The sequence below is a fragment of the Ambystoma mexicanum genome, chromosome 1p (assembly GCF_040938575.1).
Source record: "Ambystoma mexicanum isolate Mex_15411 chromosome 1p, UKY_AmexF1_1, whole genome shotgun sequence".
In the NCBI taxonomy this organism is placed as follows: Eukaryota; Metazoa; Chordata; class Amphibia; order Caudata; family Ambystomatidae; genus Ambystoma; species Ambystoma mexicanum.
Window position 1 is genome coordinate 1,116,426,867 of NC_090921.1, and position 18,661 is coordinate 1,116,445,527.

An 18,661-nucleotide genomic window follows, 5' to 3' on the forward strand; every position below is an offset into this window, starting at 1 on the left:
GCCTGTTCTTTGAGTTGTCTTTTCTTTGTGGTGTCTTTTTGTCGTAGAAATCTAGTCCTGGGTTTCCGATGGGAGCTGAAGAAGACCCCAGAATCCTCTCCTGTGCTCCGATAATGTAAAGGAGATGAGGAGGTGCTCCTGGGGCTAAGCCCAATTTTCGGGGAAAACGCCCCAAGGTGTTACGCTCACCTGGTCTCTGTGGGAGCGTTTGGGCACGGTTGGAGGCCTCCCTCGACTTGGCTCCCCAGATTCGGCTGTCTTCCACAGCTGCCGCGGAGAATATTGGTCTGGATGTTGGTATTGCCCCTGGGAGGAGAGGAAATGAGGATGGCTCGGAGGTGGTACGAATTCCCTCGCCCCTTTCGTGCCAGAACAGGTTGCGCACGAGCCTTCCCATGCAACCTCACCTGTTATTTGTAATGCTGGGCTCTCCGTCCTGCTTCCTTCAGCAGTGGCGCGTAGAATGGGCTTAGTTGCTTCACTGGCCTGCGAAGTGGCGATCCAGAGTGGCTGTGACCAATCCACCTGAAGGGTAAGTCTTTGGTTTTTCAATAGTGTCTTTAGCGATGAGTCTTGACTTGGTGGTAAGCAGTAATGATGTCTTGCAATGTCTCTGCCTTTCCCTCTAGGTCTGAAGATGATGATCGGAAGCGTGGAGCGAATCCTGGGATTCCCCTGAGGATGATGGACTCTCAAGGTGAACAGGTAAACTGGCTGTTATGATGGAAGTCCAGACTCAGGTAAGATGCAGCCCAGAGTTCGTGATTATGAGATTTCTAACGTGTCGTGTTCTTTTCCCTTGTAGGAGTGGTGCGACGCCGTGGAGCAGAGTCCAGAGACTTGAAGACAGTCTGATGGCTCCGGAGGAAGATCCAGCGGAGAAGAAGCGAGAGGCTCCAGCGTCGCTGGAAGTCCAAATCAGGGAAGAGGAAGCCCCAACTGCGACGGAATGCAGGTAAGGTACGCACACAGCGATGGAGTGGCTGAGATCGGGTAAGCGCACCGTCAGCGATGGAGCGACTGGAGTCAGGTAGGTGCGCTTTCAGCGATTGAGCGGCTGGGATCAGGTGGGCGCTCCTCAGCGATGGAGCGGCTGGGATCAGGTGGACTCTCCTCAGCGATGGAGCGGCTGGAGTCAGGTAGGTATGCCTTCATCGATGGAGCGGCTGGAGTCAGGTAAGCGCACCTTCAGCGATGAAGCGGCTGGTGTCAGGTCTGTTGTTCCTTGGCTTTGGTCAAATTCCTGGTTGCTTCTTTCAGAGTTTGAGTAATTGTCTTATGTAGGGAGGTAATTGCTGGCATTTCTAGCTCATGAAACGGGTCAAAGGAGGACGTCCGGGGATGCCGACCATTCATAATATAGGATGGGGTTTGCCCAGTACAGGTATGGATGGAGTTATTGTATTGTACGCAAATTCAGTTAACCAGAGAAAATCCTTCCAAGGCTTTTCGGTTTGCTGCAGCATGCATCTCAGGTATTGTTCCAGCGTCTGGTTAGTTCTTTCCGTTTGACCATCGGTCTGGGGATGGTGACCGGTGGAGAGGCGAAGGTCAATCTGCGCTATCTTGCAAAACATCTCCTCCAAAATGGTGAGACAAATTGCGTTCCCCGATCAGAAACTAATACCGAAGGAAAACCATGTAGCTTCACTATCTGTTCTAGGAATACAGTTGCCAGAGCTCCAGCGGTCAGAAGTCCTTTAAGGGGAATAAAGTGTGCCACCTTGGAGAACAAATCTACCACTACTAAGATTGTGTTAAAGCCATCGCAGGGAGGTAACTCTGTAATAAAGTCCATGGATAATGTGTGCCAAGGGACCGGTGGTATAGCTAGTGGATGCAATAATCCTGCGGGACGTGACTTTTGGGATTTCTGTTGAGCGCAAACTCTGCAGGTAATAATAAATTGGGCCACGTCTTTTCTCCAGGTAGGCCACCAATAACTTTTCCTGATTTTGGCTCGGGACATAGTAATTCCGGGGTGCCCTTATACAAATGATTTGTGGTAATTCGCAATGATCTTGTTTTGAGTTTCATTGTCCTTGATGTATAGCCTCCCCTGGAAATAGGGTAAGTTGTCCTTAATGGAGTACTGGTCCGCCTTGTGTAACCATTCTTGTTGGGCGACTTGATCCATTTGAGACTGGAGGTCAAGCTTTAAATCTTCCCAGCAGGCGGTTACAGCGATTTGATTTTGAATCTGTTCTTCTGGGATGATAGATACTGGTTCTGATGGCATAAAGGCGTCCTTCTCCTTTCCCATTCGTGACAGAGCATCTGCCTTTCCGTTACGCACTCCTGGCCGAGGTGATCACAAAATCGTACTCCGCGAAGAAGAGAGCCCAGCGAAGCTGACGAGAAGATTGGGCCTTGGCAGTTTTCAAATATTGCAGATTACGGTGATCTGTAATAATGGTGACAGTATGTCTAGCTCCCAGGAGATAGAGTCTCCAAGTTTTAAGAGCTCCTTTGATCGCCAGTAATTCTTTGTCGGTTATGGCATAGTTATTTTCTGGCGCTGTAAACCTGCAAGACCAAAATGCTATGGGGTGTAACTGTCCCGTGTCTGGATTCTTTTGAGATAATACTGCCCCCATGGCCACACTGGAGGCATCGGTCTCAACGATATAGGGCAGATCGCGTCGAGGATGCCGAAGGATGGGTGCTGAGGTGAAAGCCGATTTTAATTCCAGAAAGGCCTTTTCTGCTTCGGGAGACCAATTAAACTTTTTATTCTTTTTTAATAAAGAAGTAATAAGGTGCACGATTTGGGAAAATCCTGGAATGAATCGCCGGTAGAAATGAGCAAATCCGAGTACGCTTTGTACTACCTTGACCGATGTCGGGGACGGCCACTGAAGAATAGCCTCTACCTTGCGAGTGTCCATGTGCACCCCTCGTGGGGTTATCATGAAGCCCAGGAACTCGACTTCTGTGACATGGAAGGAGCATTTTTTCAGTTTGGCAAATAGTCGATGTTGGCAGAGTTTTTCCAGAACGGCCCGCACATGTCCCACGTGGTCTTCTTTGGATTTTGAATAGATGAGGATGTCATCGATGTAAACTAGAACACAAATATCTAATAATTCATGGAGTACATCTTTCATAAAGAACTGAAATGCTGCCGGTGCATTGCATAGCCCAAAGGGCATAACCTTTGTCCGACTCCTTGGAGGCACGGCTCCTAGGCCAGGCTGCAGTCCCTCTCAAGCCCCGGGCCAGCGTCTCAGCAAGCCATTATCCTCCAGGCTATTTATCCTTCTGCTCTCTGCTCCCTGGCTTCTCGGGTCTTGACATCATACCCAGCTCGCTCACTTCCTTGTGTGAAACCGCAACTTTTCTAGTGAAAAAAATTGACAAGTGGAGTCAGGTGTGAGTGGTCATTATTAAATGCCTGACTCTATTAGTGGGACAACCTGAGTTCTTTCTATGGTAGGTTTCCCTTACTTGTCCCATGTTGTTTCTATGGGTAATCTTTACTGCTCTTGGTTGCCTCCTCCTCGTTTCAGTATTTGTTGGAAATGGGGAGGGGGAGATGGGGCGAGATTGAAAATACCCCGTTAAGGCTGAGGGGGAGCTGGTTGGGGTATTATTGGGACTGGGGCAATACCAAGTCTAGCCCTTGGGTATCCTCCTGCCAATCCCTCATGACCTTCCACTCAGTTGATCCTCCCTCGCGTGTCCACCCTCCAGGGTCGGGATCCAAAAGCGATGACCCTTCCCAGGTCACCTGAATAGAAGATCCTGAGGGAGGAGGTGGGAGAATACCATCAGGTTTCTCACAAACCCTTCCTCTATGCGGTTTTGACTGAATAGCTTCACAGGGGAACCTCAAAAAGAATTCTACATTTCCTTGTTCTTTGCCCTTTTCGATGTTCCACTGAGAAGCAATAGGGTTGCAATTCCAAGAAACACTGCATAACCACTGGACTGGACTCTTTCCTTTGACTGATCCATATTATGGGGGAGTGGTTGGTGATTAATCAAAGATTTTGGCCCAATAAGTAATGCTTGAGATGTATGATGGCCCGCTTGATTGCTAAAGCTTCTAGTTCAATCACTGAATAGTTATTTTCCCGGGGGAACAGTTTTCAACTAGTATATAGAATGGGGTGTTCTAGCACGTCATGGATCTCGGATAATACTGCACCTACACCAGTCAAAGAAGCCTCAATTTGTAATATGAAGTTCTTAGAACAGTCTGCTACCTTGAGAATATCGCTTTGACATAATGTTTGTTTCAGGGCCTAATAACATACTTAGTCCTCCTTATTCCATTTAAGTTTCTGGGGTTCTGCGTTTTATAGTTTGTCAGTCAATCTGGATGTTTTATTGGAAAACTTAGGTATGTGCCTTTGATAGTACCCAATTAATCCTAGGAAAGATCTTTAATTCTTTTCAGTCTTGGGCGTAGGGAACTCTAAGACAGCTCTAACTTTACCCTCTTAAGGTTGAATACTGCCATTTCTGACAAAGAACCCTTAGTATTTTACGGCAGGCCGAGCTAACTTGCATTTTCTTGGGTCGGCTGTTAACCCGGCTTTTTGTAAGGCTCTTATTACAGTGTATAGGTGGTATAAATGATCTTCCCAGGTTGGACTGTGGATTACAATATCGTCGATGGATGCCCCGCGAAATTCCGAATAAGGTTGGAGAATCTTGTCCATCAACCTTTGGAAAGTTGCTGGGCACCGTGCAACCCAAAGGGTAAGACTTTAAACGGATAAAGACCTATCGGGGTGGCAAAAGCAGTCTTTTCTTTATCTGGTCCATGTAGGGGGACTTGCCAGTACCCTTTGGTTAAGTCTATGGTGGACAAATAGACGGCAGTGCCCAATTTGTCAATGAGATTGTCAATACGAGGCATTGGGTAGGCGTCGAAGGCTGAGATGTTATTCACCTTTCGGAAGTCTATATAGAACCTCCAACTTTTGTCTGGCTTTTCCACTAATACAATGGGGGAGGACCAGGGACTGGTAGAGTTGGCCTGGAGCATAATGGGACAGCTTGAGTTCTTTCCATGGTAGGTTTACCTTACTTTTCCCATGTTGTTTCTATGATTACTATTTTACTGCTCTTGGTTGCCTCCTTCTTGTCTCAGTATTTGTTGGAAATGGGGAGCGGAAGATGGAGTGAGATTGAAAGAACCCCATGAAGGCTGAGGGAGAGTAAGTTAGGGTATTATTGGGACTGGGGGAATACCATGTCTCGCCCTTGGGTATACTCCTCCCAATCCCTCGTAACCCTCCACTCAGGTGATCCTCCCTCGCTTGTCCACTCCCAGGGTTGGGATCCAAAAGCAATGTCCCTTTCCTGGTCACCTGAATGGAAGATCCCGAGGGGTAGGTGGGAGAATACATCAGGTTTCTCACACTACCCATAGCCTTGGACATACTTGGGCCATTTTGAGGATGATCTTGGTTTGAAAATGGACAGTTACTCAATTAATCTACGATTTCACTATTTGTAAAGGCAAATCAAAACAGTATAATCACTTTCATAATGTGGATTCAATTTTGTTTTTTATTAATGTTGATTCCAGCATGAGGACAGAGACGTAAACAAGTGTAAGTGACCAAAATGACAACACATTGTGACATTGGACATGTCAAGTTGCTACAGAGGCTTTTTGGCCTTATCTCCGTTCTGAAGATGACTCAGTCTTTTGAAAGGTAGTCTTTATGTCCATAGCAGAAGTAGGTGCTTCTAGAATGAGGGGACGCAGCACGCTGCACAAAAACAATAATTTAAGTTCTTTGCTGTCTCTTGAGCTTCTAGAAGTGATTCTCTTTGCTTGAGTCAGAATCAAATTCATCCGTGCAATGTAAAAAGTAGATTTATCTTGTCAGTGAAAGTATGAAAACCATACTTCTCCAAGGAAACTTGCAATTAGAGCAGAGACATTTAAGAATCCTTTCAGAACAACAAACCTCGTGTCTGTTAGGAAGTCTATGGCCTTTCTCCTGGGAGACCTTGACAACAAAGTTCAAGGTGTGTGGGCTCCTTTTTTTAGTGGCAAGCTGGAAAGTAAGAGAGCACTTGTGTTCTGTCACCCCACCATAGCACTTAGCACCTTTTTCTTTTCTTCCTGAAGTGCTTAGGAGGACACAGACTTGAAGAACTGACAGATGATTATTTTACATGGCTGCGTGTTCCCTTGGTCCATTTTATCGATTCACTCCCTTCTTGCTTAATAGCATTTATACCTTTGTTTTAATTTCATCTGGGGGTTTGAATGTCTTTTATTGATTGCTTGTGGCCCTGAAATCGAATTGTCTTTGATGCATTATTTTATTTGAATGGTCCTTTGCTTTTTGTGTGACCAGCATGTTTGATTTAGAATCAAGCGCATATAAAATACAATCAGTCTGTCTGCTAAGGTCACCAGAGCTATTAAAGACTGAAGACCTAATAGACATGGTCAAAGTCTTTTTGGATGATGATGTTCCAGTTGTTCTACACAATGTCTTTCGTCTTCCAAAGTAAGGCAAGTATGTACTTGAATGCCCGAATTGGTCAGCCAAAGGAAAGAGAATTAATTTTGCGGACTCTTGCTAAGCAAAAGGAGTCTCTCTTTTGAAAGTGTAAATCCTTGTTTTCTCTGATTTCATGGGGGCGGCGGTGGCTGATTTCGTACCAGAAAATGCATGAAATCAAAAAAGTACTGCTCAAGAAGGGAAATGATAATTCTTTGCAGCACCTGGCTATGCTGCGGGTAGTTTATAGATTGAAGTTTCATGTATTTGTTCAAACAGATGCAGTTTAAGATTTTCTGAGTGGACCGTAGACGAGATCCTACATGATTGGTGATTTTGCTGCTGCGATTGTTGGCACTGAGTCTCTACTGTCCTATTGGGGTTGTGGGTGATGTCCATAATGTATCAAGTGGCTTGTGTATGAAAGATGCCCATGAATCCTCACTTCGGCAATCATTTGTCATTATGCATTTTTCTTCAACACATGGTAATGTATTCTTTATGTACCATGGTTCTACATCTTCACCCTCCAGCCATACATTAATTCATCCTGGAGTAGGCAAGAGTTCACCTACCCAACCACGCTATTAAGTTGTTGCTATCTCCTAAAAATGTTTACCAGAGATTTCAAATTGAGTTTTGCTTTTGGATGTGTAGATATTGAAGAGACATTTTAACTGCCCCGTTTGCTGTAATGCGACTATCATATTCTAACAAATACAATTTGGAATTTGATTTAACCCAAGCTAAGTTATGTTTATGCTTTTGAATGTCAGGATCATATTTATTTTGGGTAAGTGCTTTTGTTGTGGTCTCTGGTGTGAGATACTGTCTTACTGTTACGCATTTTTAGAAATAAATTAACTACAATTGAAATTAATATGGTCCATTTGCATGGGAATTTATCTGGAATAATGTCTAGAAGTTGCGTTGCTCTTCCTGCATATGCGTTCTCTGGTGCTTTCTGCGGTTTTCCTTCAGACTGAAGGTTCTATCACACTGAGGACATTGGTATGGTTTCTCTCCGGTGTGAGTTCTCTGATGTCCAATCAGATGATGCCGTCGGCTGAAGCGCTTTCCACATTCTGTACAATGATAAGGCCTCTCTCCGGAATGGATTCTTTGATGTCTAGTAAGATCCTGATTTGTTTTGAAAAGTTTCTGACAATCGGGACATGCATATGGTCTGACATAGCTCTGAGTGTTTGGTCGGCACAGAAGATTTTCATCCAGCCGATTACTGTTGAAATGATTGTATGCACTGGATTTCTCGATATCAAGGGTTTCTGGGTAGCTGCAGGGATGCTGCAGATACATGAAACCACTTTCACATTGAGCAGATTTCTCTCCTTCCAGTTCTCGAGCCCTTTCTGACCACAGCTGACTGCAGGACTGCGTTTCCGCCTCCGTACTCGTGCGCACCTCCACTTGACCTCCTTCATACAGATCTTTGCATGGCACAATGTTCCCAGCAGATTCAACAGGAAACCCAGTTTTTCTTTTCCTCTTTCTGATTCTTTCATCTGTTGGATTGAAGACAAACGCAAGTCAATGGAGATTCTAGGCTGCAAAGGAATACTATGTGAGGAATGTTATGTGCAAACAGGGCAGGGAAATCCTTCGCATATGTTTAGCCGATAACAAGAAGCAAAATCAAATTAAGAATTGTGTAAAATAGGTTTCTATGTTCTTCCATTGCCAGGTATTTTTTCGCAGAGTTTTTTGCCAAAAACCTTCAGCCGAAAAAACCTCAGATTTGTTTTAAAATATGAGGGGAGTTTCCTCACCCCCCTCCTTCCCTATTATCTAGTACCTGTTCCCCACACGCCTCTACCCATTATACCACCTCTCCCCCTCCCCCACATTTTCTCTAAGTTTTTTTTCAGGCAAAACAACTCTGCATAAAAATACCTGGCTATTTAACAATATTGTACCGTAAAATAGAAGATGAACTTTAAAGGTGTGCCATTATTGAGAATGCAAATAAGGCCACAATCCCAAGGGTCACTCTATATTGTGCTCCAATGAATGGAAGCCACATGCAAAAAGATCAACTGGCATTCAATAATCATATTATAGGGTATAGGAGAGGCCAGCTGTGCAATTGAGCATGAACAATTATCGTCCAACCCTACTTCCACCAAAGAGAGCAATGGCTTGCTGTGCAAATTAACAATTCAAATGATCAGACAAGTTAATCAAGATAAGTCAAAGTCTTGCATCTGACTCAGAACTGGGCCAATATCTGTGAGCATCAAAGCCTAGGCAGTAGTGAGTGCTAGACATCTGGAGCTGTACTCGAAAAAAGCATGGCCTCTCAGTGTCGAGTGCAAGACTGGCTGCCTGGCAAGGCACACTTGGTCTAAGACCAAATATTAAATACATAATAGATCACTGTAAAAATAACTTACTATGTAGTTTTCATGCCTGTATTATGTATGGGAACCATACATCTGATACACACAAGGTTCCTTCAATTAAATGTATTGGTCCATTCGCACAAACAAGGATAACTTGCATCAAAGTTATACTTCACTGAAAGCACTGAATGTAGACATGGGTTTGGCGGATTGGGTATGTTTTACCGAATGTTTTTGAATCGTGGCAAACTGACCGAAAATGAATTTGATCAGGTCCCAATTTAAACGCACTTTTTTTTTTAATGTTTGTCCCCCACCTCCAATTTTATGGAAGCGGGGGACGCCCCCGCGCCCCAAACTTGCAAAATATCCAACATGGGTAGTGGGGGAAACCCCTGCAACCCCTGGTCTCCATGGTAGGTATTTTGCAAGACATGCAACCAAATTGACCCGAAGGCCAAATCACCCATGCAAGATTCGACTAAATTGCTCATTAGGTCAATTGTTTTAGGTAAAATAGGCTAATATAGTGTTTGGCAGCTCAGTGTCTGGATTACGGCATTCAACAGCACGGTTTAGGTAGATAATGCATATTCTACCATACATAGCAGCTTGATGTAAGCTAAGATGTCAGTTGCACTAATAATGGATTGTTAAAAATAGCAAAAAATAATGAGGGAAGCTTTTGCAGTGTTTTTGGTAAATTAATTAAAAACGAAAGGAAAATAAATGACAAATTATACTTTTGCAAGATTTCGTAGTTGGTAGAGAATCTTTGGTCACAGATAAGGCCTATAGACCGATCTGCAGGAAAAGAAAAAGGCACAGACATTTTTCCAAGACGCGGAAGCACCACGTTTATTACTGCGTTGCAAATGAGCTGGCTGTTTTCGCCCCAGAAAAAACACCAACATGAGTGTTTAAAAACAGAAAAGCAGGTGAGTTTAACATTTGCTGAGAAAAACAACATTTTTGTAGATAAAAAAAGGAGACAACATATTAAGAATTAAATATAATTGATGGATTCTAATGGGTTTAGAATTTGCTCTTGTAGACCTTTATATGCCTTTCTCAAGAATCGCAGAAGACTGGTATTTAAACTTGCACAAATGAGCTGCTGAGAGTAATTCTACTCTGAGGAATAGTGAATATGCCCCACTTCCAGAAGAACTATGTACGTGGTGGAGGTTAGTGATTTCGTTGTACCCTAACTAGAGAATGCATGCTTTTTTCAGTACCACATATGAGAATGACAGGTTAATGTGCTATTTTGCATTATGCCATTACAGGTATGGTTCCCTACATTTGTTATTGAAGACAGAGGTGTTCCCCGCCATATAATCAATAATAAGCAAATGGTAAATGCTCTACAATTTGAATATGTGAGCTAATGAGATAGTGTGGTGGGCTGCGGACAGGCAGTGTGGATTTTAATGGATTATATATGTGTTTATGTCATTTTAGAATTCATAGAGACATCACAGGATGGTGTAAGAGGATTAGAAATACACAAGGAATCAGCCTATGCTACATTTACGTCCTGAGGAAGACGGACATCGGACATCAGCTCTAACACTGAACTAGATGGTTTACCGTCGAAGACCCGCTGTTATTGTGAATAATCTTGCGACTTGGGGAAAGCCAGGAGCTGTAAGAAGCTCAGAACTTTTAATTTGAACACTACTTCTTTTGACATTGAGAATCCCACACAGTGGGCCTCATTACGAGTCAGGCGTTAAGGGGTTAACGGCGCCGTAAACGGCGCCGACCCTTAACGCCTGATTACAAGGTCCCTTAGTGCCATGGTGATTTTAACGCCTGCTTTTTGCAGGCGTTAAAATCCATGGCGCTAAGGGACCATGGTGCTAATTACGCCACCGTAATTTACGGTGGCGTAATTAGCACCTTCCCCACTCCCATTATGCCCTATGGGGCAAAAATGGGAATGGGGAAGGGTGAAATGGGGATTTACCGCCCCACTCACCTTGGAATGGGGCGGTAAATACGCCATCCACCATGGTGTAAACGTAGTTTACACCATGGTGGCAAGGGTACGACCCAGGCGGTAACTTACCGCCTGGGTCGTAATGAGGCCCAGTGTATATAAATAGATTTGAGGGCAAGTATAGGATTTGGACACAGATGATTGTTTTCTTTGGACTTCCTGACACAGACTATCCTTAGTTTCCTTTGGGTAGGGAAATCCCACCTTAGCATAGGGCAAGATAGGCCTTTTTCCAATCTGTTCTACTTTGAATAAAGGAATAAAGGTTTGTATCCCTGTTAGGCAGAATCCTGTGCAGTTCCCTTGGGGAACACTGCAAAAAGATTAAGACCACAGGAGTAAGCAGTAAACCCAATTGGTAGCAGTCTGTACCACCCAGATTTACCTGGTAGCTGTGGCTGAGCAGTCAGACTTCTCTCAAGAAGAGTAGGGCAGGATATAGAGTATACACAATAAGGCTAGGAACCCAGTAGAGCAAACAAACACTGACCAGAGCTTTGTATCAAAAGTATAGAATTATTTATTTAAAACACACTTTAGGCAATATACTAGCACTCTAAATCAAAAGCAAGTTAAAACCTAGTCAGGTAAAGTATACACACCTCCCTTGCTAACTATTAGACAAGTCAGAGTTAAAACACCACGATTTGTTAAAACAGATGTGAGCGCGTAACCTAGACGGCACTCCAATAGTTAAGTTAAAGGGAGAGAAAAAGGCAGGGCATAGAAAGAAAACAGGTCCCAACACTTTTAGGAGTTCTCAGCAAGGAAATAAAGGCAGTATACACTGTAGAGCCAAAGTTCATAGGCAAGGCCCACTTTAAATGGAGCAAAGCGAAATGTGCCCAAGATAACACAGTTTAAAATGCACTAAAAGTCTTTGCAGAATGTTCAAAAGAGGTTGGGGTGATTCAAGAAGTTAAAGTCAGAAGGTCTGGGGCCAACCCAGTTGGAAAGCCAAGGATTTAAAGGTCACCTTGGGCAAACCGAAGAAAGGGAGGCCAGGCAGAACACAGTACCTTAAAGAGAGGAAGCTCCAGCGGTGGCAGTTGTTCCTGGCAGTGGTTGCAGTTTGTTGTTTCGACCAGGGGAAGAGAGGATCTCGACGAGGAGGAAACGTGGAGTCGATGCACTGCACAGGGATGAAACCAGATGCGGAGTTCGTCAGTAAAAGGTGCGTTCCTTTTATTCGCGGTCAAAGTGGTGAAGCTTGGCCGCCGGGGTGCTTGGCACGGGCGATTCGACCGAGAGACGTCTTTGGAAGGCGAAAGGGGCGAAGTGGTTGGTCCAACCAGCTCAGAGGAAGAAGACTCGTCCAGCAGAAGATCTTCTCTTGTCGTTGGTAAAGTGGTGAGTTTGTTGCAGCAGGGCTTCACCGGTGGTGTTGTCGTTGCAGATGGCTCATGCTTCTTCCCTCTTCGGATTCTTAGGTCCTGTGGCGACGTCTGAAGTTCCAGTCCCAAAGGCACTGCTTTTATGCAGAAAAACCCCCATTCAACAGCCTAGCTGTCACTCAAACATGCATTCTGATTGGCCCGGCTCACCACTGGGCCAATCAGAATAGAGTGCGACTTGGGTTGCCGAGGCAACGCAGTCCAGGGTGCCAATTCCCCTCCCCACATATCCTGTGGAACCCAGACAGAGTGGCACCATTTGGAGTGCTTCTGTGGAGAAGGCGCCAAAAAGTGGAACAAAGGACTCGACCTTGGTTAGAGTTACAGACACAAACGCCATTTTAGAAAAGAGTTCTGGCAAAAAGACCCAACCGTTGATTTAATATTAAATAAATAAACCGGAGGTATCTTTAACATTGCACCAAAAAGTGGTGCTTTTAAAATCAATGGGCAAATCCCATAGGAAATATTCCGGTGGAATATTTTGCGTGGTAACCACTGCCACCAGCCAGAAACTCGACAAGGGGGGACTGGACAGTGCCCCCTTGAAAACAGACCCAGGGGCAATCGAATTAACCCTTTCCAGTACTTCCACAATATGATGGTTTGTACTGGTTCTGTTTACAATTTTGGAATAGTAAAGTCAATGGTGACTTTACATGCCCTGGGAGACAGTAGTCAGTCCCAGGGTATGGAGTCTATGTTTGGGGGTCACTATGACACCCGTGTTACTGCACTGAGGGTGCTGTGTAACACACATGAAAAACAGATGATACCCTATGGAGTAAAAGACCCCATAGCCCATAAAACACATTAACAGTCAAAGGAACACCATAAATCGTGTCCAAGAGTGGGAGACAAAGAGTCTCACTCTTGGCAGGAGGAAAAACAAACTCCAGAAATCCAGCAAAGCTGCTGGGGGACTCACTAGGTTAGGAAATTCAGCCTAAAGAGAGAATTCTCCCTAACAGCAGCACATCAAATGCATAGAGCGATATAAGATGAGTCGGCCCTTCAACCATTGTGCCTGCCACTGCATTCTCCTTGTGGAAAACGAAGGTAAGGGGCTCCAGTGCCAACACAAATAACACCAGTGACAAGGGACACCCCTGACGTGTGCCTCTTCCCAATTGCCAACTTGGCAAAATCTACCATCATGTTTTCACCTTGACACTCGGCTCATTGTACAGCAATCTGATCCATTTCATAATATTGCCCCCCAGCCCATACCTGTCCAGGTCTGCAAACAACCAATCCCACCCCAGTGAATGAAACACCTTGGGGGCCTCAGGAGAGACCAAAGCCATTTCCTAATCAGTATTCTGTGCTGCTTCCATTACGTGGTGTACACTACGACTATTCAAGGTTGTATTCCTGCCCCTTATGAATACAAAGCAAAAACAAAGAGGTGATGGCTGGAAGGTTTAGACTGAATCTAAACCACTGGCATTGCTCGGGGCAACCCACCAGACCATCGTTCTTCACCTGCCAAGCCATTCCAGAAGGGGAAAGACCATATGCAAATCAGGCTTGGTCCCACCCCAAAAGGGGCAGTCCAGCCCGAACTGGGATGGGTATGCCCAAACGTGGGTCCCGTGCCTGCTGGGCCTAGAGACCCAAGCTACTCCTCACTGATGAGCCCCAACAAGGGCGAAACATGTTTGGGGATGCTTGTGGTCTCGTACAGAAGGGATGTGAACTAGCAGTTTGGGCTGGACTGCCCCTTTTGGGGTGGGGCCAAGCCTGATTTGCATATGGTCTTTCCCCTTCTGTAATGGCTTGGCAGGCGAAGAACGGTGGTCTGGAGGGTTGCCCAGAGCAACGCCAGTGGTTAAGATTCATTCTAAACCTTCCAGCTATCACCTCTTTGTTTTCCCTTATGAATACAGACAGGTTTGGGTGCACTGTGTGGGTTGCAACCTTCAATATTCTGGCCGCTATGATTTTGCCCAATATTTTCATGTCAACTTCAATGGGGATATCAGGCGCTAAGAGCTGCAATTTCTGGACTCCTTAACAGGCTCCAATAACACCACTATAGTTGCTTCCCAGATAGATTGTGTTACACATAAGTTGCATGCACCGCACGCCGGCAGGGTTTCATTTGGCCCATTGTGTGACTGCTCCTGTTTGGCAACGGTGGAAGTTGCCTTGGAAACGGACAACAACTCCGGTGTCTATGCGGAACACGCGTACTCTGTGTCACATGACACGTCAGCTGCTCTCACCCGCTACGTGGCCCCGCAGACTCCACCTTCTTTCCTCTGTTTAAAAGTGGCGTGCTGTTGTGCTTCTGTTTGTAGCGTTACTCTGTATCTTTGAACCTTGTTTTGCTACCAGACTACAGCTACGTTAAACAGATTTCCACTCGCCTATTCCTTGATACTACGGACCGTCTGCTGACAACTTGGAACGCCTCCGGGACTGCCTTAGTCTTACGTTTTGCCTCGATCTGACCTGCCGCTGCCGACCCTAGCCTGCATCTCAAATTTCTACAAGGTACTTCCTGCCAGTATCCCGCTACTCGCAACTACTGCATATACGCCCGGTAAACTCTGTTAACACTTCTGTATGCTTGGGTGCTACGCTTCATACCCCTTTACATCAGACCGCATTTAAGGCATCATTCAGTGTTTACCTTCAGGGGTTCACTTATTCGTGGCTACTTCCATGCGCCTTTGTATCCATCTGAAACTTCATTGTTCCTTCTCTCCAAACAAACATTGCACAAAGAGACTTTCATGAACAAACCCATCAGGATTCCATCACATGCACTCACGGACGCTTTGCTGATTGGTGTACCAACCCGTCCGTTGTGCCGCCTGGGAAAACATCCTGTACTAACATTCCTTTTTGTTATTTTCTCCCATCATTTTCTGAACTAGTGACATCCATTCAAATCCAGTTCATTCTCCATGGTGGTAAGCTTGTCTCCTCATTCCATATCTTGTGCTCTTTCTAAACGCTAGCTCCCAGGTTTAAGTGGGTTAATAGTACTTTTGGTTTTCCATAGGTTCAGACCGCACACACCTTAGACGCCAACAGTTTCAGGTATTACAGGATACATTCAGGGCATTGTCTGTACTGTTCTACTCCAACTTTGTGTTAATCTGTTGTTTTTACTTTCTTACAGCATTGGTTTGGCGGGGCTTGTGTTCCCCGCTCTTTTGTGTGATCAACAGCTCTGTCTGTCTAACGTTAGAACAGCAGAGGGGTATATCATAAAGAAGACTTCTCTCAAGTTGAGGAGGCCCGAGTACTTGGTGAATTCTCGCTGACGAGCGGTGACCCAGGGAGTTTCAAACGAATGGAACAGTGAGATGACTCGAGGTCTTCATACCAACGCCCCGGCCAGCTCAGTGGTGAGTAACATTGTGGTAAGGTTCCCAACTGAAAGACATAGTCCTATAACTGTTTCAACTGAGGGGCCAGGACATCCAAAAATGTCTTGTACAGTTCGGGCAGTAGGCCATCATTGCCGGGCATCTTACCTCCCTTTAAAGAATTTATGGTTAGCCGTATTTCCAATTCAGTTATTGTTAAGATGGATAAGGTCAGAAAGTTAGAATGTACAAGCACAAAATCACTGCCGAATTTATGTTTTCATAGACATCTATGACATAGCACTCGCAGCAGAACTCATGTAAACTGGGGTGCATAAAAGACGTGATATCCTTTCTGTAAATTGCTCACTTCTCCACAGCTATTGTGTTGAAACTGGGTCCGCTTGAAGTGAATAAACTCTGTTTATACTTAGCTCTTTGTCTGTTGGTCTCATCTTATTTGCAGTACAGTTACCAGATTTTGGTTTTACAATTGGCGCCCAACATGGGGCCCTTTCAAGGGTGATCCATCGTATTTCGAGGACGGAGTGACCAAGCTCTGGTACCACTGAGTACCGGGACTCCCTGCCAAAACTGAGACAGTTTCTTGCAGCTGCTACTAGTGATCCATATTGGCCTCTCTACCCATCGATCATCCCGACGAGGGTTACGGACCGTAGCTGTGGAGCCACAAATTTCGTTTGATAGGGGAAGTTTGATTGAAATCAGGTGAGTTTGTTTCGAGTTGATTGTACAAAAATATTTTGTCAGGTGAGATATACCCTTTTGTGTAAAAATGCCTGATTTCAGTAAAATACTTGTTGGGCAATGTTGTGCTGTCATAGAAAACAACCCACTGGGTTATAAATGTCATAAGAGGGAGAACCTTCAGGTGTGGCAGGCTGTCCATATTCTACTAAATATGGGTTAGGGGCAATTGTTTTCAATAGTCTTAGGCATCGCCAGACCAGACATATACCTGATTTACAATGGCCTGATTATGGCTCAATTCAATTGGCAAGGATCCAGCATTTGGAGCCAGTTTTATTGCAGAAAAAGGCTAGGCCAGTTGCTTTTGATGCAGTAAGGGATTGGCGCAAAGAGGCAACCCAGCACATGGCTCGGGAGGATAGCTCAGGGGCAACGTGCTTGTCTTGGAAGCAGGACGACATGAAGCAACAGAGGTTCGATCCACAGGTCCACGCTTAGAAACCTCTGGGTATTAAGCGCCTTATAAATAACCAATCATATATCACATGTAGACAGAAACAAGCTCGCAAACATATGATCCAAACATTAAAGGCTTTAGTACATGACCAAAAGCAGAAGGAAGACTGATAGGCCCACAGATATAGCAATACAATTAGACATATGCAAAATATACCCATCCAAAGAGCTGCACACAGCTGATAAATTAATGGACGTACTATTGAGTGCAAGACGAGAACATCCAACTGCACCACCTTCCTATGTACCTTCGGCGCCAGCACTGCCTCGACCAGTGCCATGTGTACCAGACACAGACTCTTGGCCTCCTACACCTCTCACAACACAGCTCCTTAAGGCTATGCAACCTAGCTCCCCTGCCACTTCCAAATCCGATACCCCTCTATTGCAATATTCATGCCTGCTTAGTGATCAGAGATCAGGGCTTCGCAGCGCACTGAAGGAGAAAAGAAGGCAAGGTTAGAAGAATCAGCAGCATACTATGTACTGGAGGGGAATTCATTAGCTGTCTCACATATTTCGACTGACTACCATACAACTGAACGCCAGAGAATGGTGCAAACTCACTAATACCGCAGAACCCAGAGAATTGCAACATTGAAATAATTCAGCATGCACCATCAATACACTAGAAGACGCACATCAGCACCTATCTGAGCTGTTCTCACATAAGGAGGAACTAGATGAACTGCAGATAGCAAAGCTAGATGCTTTAGGAATATATCATCCTTTAATAAACAACGTGTTCATTCAAAAGAGCAATCTCCACAAATGCTGTGAAAATACTGCAGAAATGCACATCATCAGAGACGCCATTAGATGGATTTCTAATACATCCCTTTCTCCTATGGAGATCCATGACACATTTAAGCTATACTCCCCATCCATTCAGAAACAGGTATTGCAAATAATGTCTGAATACCTGCAAGACGAATACATTAAAAATAACTCGTCTTGTACAGCAGATGTTATGAAAATATACAAGTGCACCTTCATCAATGACACTGCACTCACTTCCACGTGCCTCAACTTAGTTTTACTGCTCAACAATAGGATTGAAAAGGCCACCGCTAAGGTGCCCATGAGAGTGGTGCCTCAGACACTCGTCCCACAAAGAGAGGAGCCAGTCAATGGGGACATTATATTGAACAATTTGTATATGTCCCCTTTTCCTGACAAGAAGTTAACACGATTAAGCTATCCATCCCAGACTTAAGGAGGAAGTACTGTCAAACTTGTCTTCATCCATTTTTACCTTGAAAGATACAGATTTGTTATTTCCTGTCATTTTACCTTCCAATTTATGGAAGCAAATCAGGAAAATATACAATAATGGGATATTGGGGGAACATGGCCAGAACTTATGCTGGCCGACATCCCTAGAAAAGCAGGTGAGAAAACTCCACAGAAAATATTAGCATTACCTAACACCATCCTTTCCAAACTTAAGACTTTAGTACCAGAGAAAAGGATTATATGGGACAAATTAAGGGCCTTCATGCAAGGGAAATCTGAAGGGGCAACAGGGTATTTTTTTTAGATTAGATTTGAGCAGGTATTTTCTGACTACAGAAGACAGTATTTTAGCACTGAATTGGGAAAGAGCTTGTTAGCATGTGTGTACATGCTCTCTTGCCCAGAAATTCAAACATTCACAAATCACGGCTTCAGAGAGTGCCTGACAAACAAAGACACCTTGCAAAATACTACAGATGGCTCAGTGTTATGAGAACAGAGTTAACAATGAGAAGGAAAGGATAGAAAAGAAGAAAGTGGATCTGAAGACACAGGTGTTGTTACAGCAGGTAGCTAGGGCACCTCGAGGATATCCCCAAAATAGGGGACAGGGTATACAACACACTGGGATAGTGAATAA

At 44.6% G+C, this 18,661-nt stretch overlaps 1 protein-coding gene across 2 annotated transcripts in view; it reads right to left on the reverse strand.

Annotated features, from left to right (window-relative positions):
* Positions 1–5,505: 5,505 nt before the first annotated feature.
* The window catches only part of LOC138449261 (zinc finger protein 684-like), a 697,253-nt gene continuing 684,097 nt past the window's right edge, over positions 5,506–18,661 (reverse strand). For both annotated transcript variants that reach the window (XM_069604757.1, XM_069604756.1), the window contains one exon: positions 5,506–7,999. In XM_069604757.1, the coding sequence (XP_069460858.1) occupies positions 7,395–7,999 (605 nt within the window). In that variant the 3' untranslated portion in view covers positions 5,506–7,394. The remainder of the gene's footprint in view (positions 8,000–18,661) is intronic.